Source organism: Dermacentor variabilis, chromosome 1 (assembly GCF_050947875.1).
Source record: "Dermacentor variabilis isolate Ectoservices chromosome 1, ASM5094787v1, whole genome shotgun sequence".
NCBI lineage: Eukaryota > Metazoa > Arthropoda > Arachnida > Ixodida > Ixodidae > Dermacentor > Dermacentor variabilis.
In genome coordinates, this window is record NC_134568.1 from 260,497,977 (window position 1) to 260,504,345 (window position 6,369).

The 6,369-nt window shown below is 41.1% G+C and overlaps 1 protein-coding gene across 1 annotated transcript; it reads left to right on the forward strand.

Moving 5' to 3' along the window:
* Positions 1 to 447: 447 nt before the first annotated feature.
* On the forward strand, positions 448 to 5,660 carry mRpS17 (mitochondrial ribosomal protein S17). The gene is made up of 3 exons (XM_075674029.1): positions 448 to 705; positions 780 to 857; positions 4,074 to 5,660. The coding sequence occupies exons 1-3, from the start codon at positions 592 to 594 to the stop codon at positions 4,284 to 4,286; spliced, it is 405 nt and encodes a 134-aa protein (XP_075530144.1). The 5' UTR covers positions 448 to 591; the 3' UTR covers positions 4,287 to 5,660.
* The last annotated feature ends 709 nt before the right edge of the window (positions 5,661 to 6,369 follow it).

Consider the following 6,369-nt stretch of genomic DNA (forward strand, 5'->3'; position numbering starts at 1 on the left):
GTGTTCAGTTTCAGACAAGGGCATATACACAGCCAGTGAGTGCGAAATACAGCGAGTGTCAGGCGAAGTGCGGAGTCAGGCGCTTTTCGTCTGCTGTTGCAGAAGATGACGCACTGTCTGCTCTGATTGGTCGAACATACCCTATATAGCCTCTGCCTGGCAATACAATCGTCTATATGAGCCTGCATGAACTCTAGGTAAAAAAATAATTGCCCTACGTAGGGAGTGATTTTGAAGGTGTCTCGATGCAAGGGATCGGCAGACCACCACCGTGGGACAGGCCATCACGTCCAAGGCCTGCGTGTACGAGACGAGAGTGATTACCTGTTGTATTTTTATATTTTATTATATATAATTCATTTTTTTTTTATTTCGGCTACGCCGCTACGGTATCTTAACACTGCGGCGACCCGTTCCAATGACGACAGCCCTGACAGCCCTATCAACGTCGATATCAAAATGGCGTCTTCCATGCGAGCATGCCGGACGTGTGTACGCAAGTGTGCGTAGCCTAGGTTCTCGTAGTTGAGGCCGTGGGTATCTGTAATCTGTGTGTGCTGTTTTTAGGTAAACGGTTAGTTGGTTGGAATTATGGCAGCAGCTGCATCGCCTGCGCTCTTTCTTGGAAAGTGTGTTTCATCGGCAGTGAAGAAGACTGTTCGAGTTGTTGTTACGCGGTTCGAGCTAGACAATTTTCTGATGGCGGTAAGTACACGTCCTTCAAATGCCATTTTTGCATTTTGTCTGACACTAATGCCTGTATTATTCACATATTTCAGCATTATAAAAAGAGGACAGAATACGAGGCGCTGGATGCCAATGAGGAGTGTGAACCTGGTGACTGGGTCCTCGTCAAAGTGAGAAACCTGATGCTCTTAGATTTCCATACATGTTGCTGAGGCCTTTCGGGTTTGGCTGTCTTTAGTGTCTTTAGCAACATAGGACGGGATACCATGTGCAAGTTCGTACATATGTGCGCACTTTCGACCTGTCATCATTTCTACAGTGTGTGCGATAACTTTGACGATGCGCGCTCTTTTGACCAATGATATCGGTGCTTCGGTCAGGTTTTTAACCTACATTGTTAGTTGTTCGCATATTTGTTCGCATATTCCAGAAAGCTTTTTCTTCTTTTTCGTTAGCTTTCTTAGTGAAGCGACTGCAATGGAAAGGCGGTGGTGCCGGTTTCAAGCGCCAGAACAAGATGAATTTTTCAGTTGCGGAGCTTACCTTCTGAGGAAGCAGGAACACGTGCCCTTGCTCCTTAATAACTTTTATTTTTGGATTTCTTTTTGAAGAGAAGCTGCGTCTGGGGCGGGGGAGACATTGTAAATTTAGTGTGAATAATAAAAAGTAGGGGCAACCACTGTCAGTATTCACAATAAACCTACACTTGTTTAAAAAGAGACAAAAAGAAAACGAAAACAGGAGACTTGCTCATGAGTTGGCAAGAAATAAGACGAAGTGAACTGTGTGCAGATAAGGGCTGCACTGTCCCTATGGAGACAGTCAGCCTTGAATTATTTACCACCAAGTGAAGGTCGTTTTGAAATTAGACAAAATCCTGGCGATCACAGGTAGCACATGTGTATAGAACAGTCTCTTTCACCAACTTTTATGCAAATATGATTGCAAGGTACATATCTCCATTTATACATCAGCTGACAGCAAAGCTACTGAACTGCAGTTTCTGTCTTTTTATAACAGGCTGCTATAAGTGCAAGGCACTCCATGAACTTCTTGGAAGATCTGTGGAATGATGAGAAACTGAGAAGGGCTGTTTGTACCAAGCAAGAATTTGCTTTAAATTGGGCCATCACAAGCTCAGCTGTGTATCAATCATTTGTGAAAAAATGTGGCAACAGTTGGCACATTCTGAAATAATGTTGCCATCCACGGTAAGGTGAAGCTACCAAGAAAACCCAGTCATAGTGCCCAGTATTAATTGACAATGTTTTTCGGAATATTCACTATTAGGCACTAATTTAATTGGGTGTTCTTGTTCCCTCCTCCCATATGGTATTTTTCGCCCCGGTGAATGGCTGCACAGCATTGACTTATTAGTTTAACACAGAGGTATGAGTAGTGCATCATCTTATCGAGTTCCAAAAGAGGCTTTATGCTGTGTTCAACAACACCTTGAAACATTGCCTTCAGCTTCACACTTACTGGAGTGTGCCCGTGAAGCAGCAGGACAGGACACGTAGCAATGAATGCTGCATTTGTATGCATTGCATCAGCACAAAAGACATCTTCATATTCACCTGCGTTGCCATGCGACATAATGTTGGAATGAAATTAAATATAAGCATGGAGGTCCATCTCGCGCAGATACTGCAAGAGTGACTTATAAAATCTATTGTCCGTGAACCATCCATCATTCATAGTCTTCAGGTTGGTCACTTCCCAACTTCGTGCTCCTAAGTACACTTTCGCAAAGTATGTTTATCCTAGGGCATGTCCAAAGTTGATGGCGGGCATTCGCTTGGACTTTTATTTAGTGCAAAGAGACTAGTTAAAAATGTCATGTCAGTACTCCTTTAACAAAGCAATTTCTTACGTTAGTTACAAAGATAGCAAGAAGTACTGTTTTTTGCTGTTGATTTGTAAATAATTTCTATTACACGAAAGAAATTTCAAATCTAGGAATAACTCTAGGCTTGTCGTTACAGTGGGCACCACATGTTGAACAAGTAATTAAAAAGCTTTGGTTTTTGGTTTTATACCTACTAAAGGCGCGCAGACACTTCCATTCATATTGTACAGAATCATGGGGTTTCACCTACACATCGTACCTTGATTCCTTCACACTTCAGAAACGTGCGGTGAGAATAACTGCATCAGTCACTAAGCATGTGCCTTGTTGCACACCTTTTTGCACAGTTTTGCCACTTATCCAAATTCATCTATACTTCTCACACCTAACAAGGGATACTAGACATGCTGAACATAATATATTAATTTAACTTGCCGTAAACTCATAATATATGTGGTCAACATTCCCTATCATATATCGGTGCAAAAATCTGGAATAACATACCCAGCTTCATCAAAAAAAAAAAAAACATCCAAATATGGTACCATCATTAAAACATCACTTGAAACATATAAGATTACCTATCTTTACTTTGTATTGCAATTCATGCTGATTTTATATTATGGATCTAAAACTAGCCACATAGGCTAAGGACCCAGATGATACTGTGTACCATATATATTATATAACTGTGCTGGAATAAAGTGTTCCTTTCTTCAAAAAAAAAAAAAAAATCCTGATATGTCTGCACTGACAAGACGATTTACTTTTTTTCTACGTGCCTGTCTAAATCATTGCTGTCAGGTATAATTTGGCACATGCCAGCATTTCCATATTTCAACCTTTTCCCTTCTTGCGGTGGTGGCGTTCTGGATTTGGTGTTGCCCTGCTAAGCCCGAGGGTGCGGGATTAAATTCTGGCTGCGGTGGCCGCATTTCAATGGGGGTGAAATGCAAAAACGCCTCTGTACTTTGCAGTGGCTGCACGCTAAAGAACCATAGGTTGTCAAAATTAATCCAGGTCCTCCACTACAGTGTGCCTCATAATCACATTGTGGATTGGCACGCAAGACCCCAGAATTTAGTTTAACTCTTTCCCTAGGTATACTGCTTCTACCGAGGACAACCTGGGCTCATCCGTACAAAATCCTGCAAACACAAGTTCGGCTTCGCTGTTCATAAGTTATGCAGGCGTTCTATCAAAGTGATAGCACTGCTCTACTTCAGTGCAAAGACTATACCTTCTCAGCTACCCTCAGACTTTTGAAGCTCTGCAGTGATTTTTTTTCTTTTTTGTGGTGCTTTGGATTAACAAACTCAGTTTATTTCTTTTTAATTATATTTCTTCAAGCCCTGTGCTGAAATAAAGATATTCAATAGTATTTTCTGGCTCTTTGCATACATGCTTGTTTGAACCAATAAAAACAATCAGTATATTGGGGTCATTTTTAGAGTGTGGGTTAAACAGCTGTGGCATAAATCTGTGCCATGTATTTTCCTTATATGTGTGCATTTCTCTTTTTATTCCTTGTGTACAGGAACTACCAGAACGTCTCAGCCTGAGGATTGCCCACAAAGTGGAAAAAATTGTCTACAAGAATGGCAACATTATTGATCCTCTAACAGGCCAGAAATGCATTTTTACAGATTTTGTGAAAGATGTTGACAAGGAAAGTGATGTCTTTGGATTGAGTCCACCGTACAAGGCTTTCCTTGCTGCACCCGAAGTGAAAGAAATATCGGATAAATGAGGTACTGATGATGCTAGGCCTTTATTCTCGGTGAAATATTGTAGGTAAACCAATAAATTTTGTAGATACAAGAATTTCTACGCTTTGTTTGAGTGTTTCATTGTATCTGCCACATTATATATTCAAGAGACACTGCTGCTTGCATTATGAGCATGTCACCAGCTCTCAGTGCTTAATATTTTATGTTTCCTGTAAATTCTGGAGTTTTGCATGTTGCTGTAAATTCTGGAGTTTTGCATGTTGCAAATTTGCAGGTCCAATGTGTCTAGAAATGTTCTTAATGGTTTAACACAATTTACTCACTGTATCCTCAAGCAGTGGCCCAGGATTATGAATCTAGCCCATATTTGTAGGTGTCTTGTTCAAGACCTTTGTCAAGCATTGATCTAGCATATGTCCATTAAAGGCCAACTGAAATGACACTTTGGCTTAATTGGTTACATATATATAGCCAATTGAAGTGCAGGTGCACATAAAAATGCAAAAACAAATGTTTAATTTCAACGTTTTGGCTGTGGTTCAGCTTTGATCAAGAGTGTGATTGCAAGCACCCCGGAGCTCAATTTATACATTATCTCTCAGAGTGAAGGGGGAAAAAAAAGAGTGAAAGCGTACATAGCCTAAGAATACAAACACTCAGACATTCAGTGGCCTCCACAGGTATATGTACTATTGAGGCAGTCTTGGCAAAGCTGCAAGGCTGGTCATTGTCAATTTTTTTCATTGAACAGCTTTGAAATGACACCTAAGTAGACAATGCAGGCACGCTAATGGTTATCTGGTATGACAGATTCTGGAACATCACCTCTAAGATTTTCAATGTGCTGTGCACCCTGCCCAATTTTGGAAGCCATTCCCAGGTACCACGCTTGTTCTCAGTATTCTGGGTTTTCTGCAATTTCTGACGAACTGTAGTGGCAGAGCTTTCTTGAATTTCGCTATCAAAGACAACCATATTATTGCGATAGTGTTAAGGGCCCCATGTCACAGAAAATCCAGTGTCGGCGTCAGCAGAGTTGTCCATGAGTGAAAATTGTATGTATTTAGGTATGTGTATATGCCATGCCTTGCTATATGACATACTGTATATGCGGGTTATTCTATCATCCTATCCGTACAAAATCCTGCAAACACAAGTTCAGTTTCGCTGTTCATAAGTTCTGCAGTTCTGTCAAAGTGATAGTACCACTCCAGTGCAAAGAATGTACCTCCTCAGCTACCCTCAGAGTGTTGAAGTTCTGCAGTGATCTTTTTGTGTGTGTAGTTGGTACTTTGTATTAACAAACTCAGTTTATTTCTTTTTAATTATATTTTTTCAAGCCCTGTGCTGAAATAAAATGGAACACCATTCTAGCACTAAAGTTGCTCATACCTCGTCTTACATCCTTGACAAATTTATTCCTCAGAACTTTGAGAATGACAGCCCACAAACAAATATCGTGAAACAAAACACCGACAGTGCATGCCTTTTGCGTCAAATCTTCTGAGACCTAAATATTAAAAGTGCGGAACAATAATTGAAACCTGACGTTTTTTTGGCGCGGCTGTGCACTACCTCTGGGATCACCCGACGCAAGAACCCACAGTTCTGCCGCCAGAAAGCTCGCCTTCATGCATAGCGTTCGTTTCCCGCCAGCATTTGCCGGTAAACATTACGACTACATAAGCTGCAGTTGCCGGGAAGTGTGAGGAGCAGTCGGGGATCCTTGAATGCTATCTCGTTCCACTCATAAAGACGAAGCTCAAGCATCCTCCAAGTTTTTTGCCAGCTCTTCATGATGCATCTACTTGCATTTTAAATGTAAAATTTTACACATAAGCTGCTTTACATATACACTGCCTCTAGCTCTGCTTCTTACATGGTCCAAAATTTCATAGCTGGCTTTTAACACCATATTTGTTTTGCACGAGCTCCGCTTGTCGATTTGGATGAACTCGGCACGTCCGCTTATTTCTTCTACTACATCGACGGCTGCAATGCCAGCGTTTGAAATCTGCAGTGAATTTGCTTGCTTTTCTGTGTTTTACTACATAGATGCCAAACTTTTTCAGCCGCGTTTATTCAGTCTGTGTTCTACAACAT

What these genes read in the sequence shown, in the direction of transcription:
- mRpS17 (XM_075674029.1), top strand. Translation starts at nt 592, where the DNA reads ATGGCAGCAGCTGCATCGCCTGCGCTCTTTCTTGGAAAGTGTGTTTCA. An exon ending in TAGACAATTTTCTGATGGCG is followed by an intron (nt 706 to 779) that starts GTAAGTACACGT and finishes CACATATTTCAG; the next exon opens with CATTATAAAAAGAGGACAGA. An exon ending in GTGACTGGGTCCTCGTCAAA is followed by an intron (nt 858 to 4,073) that starts GTGAGAAACCTG and finishes CCTTGTGTACAG; the next exon opens with GAACTACCAGAACGTCTCAG.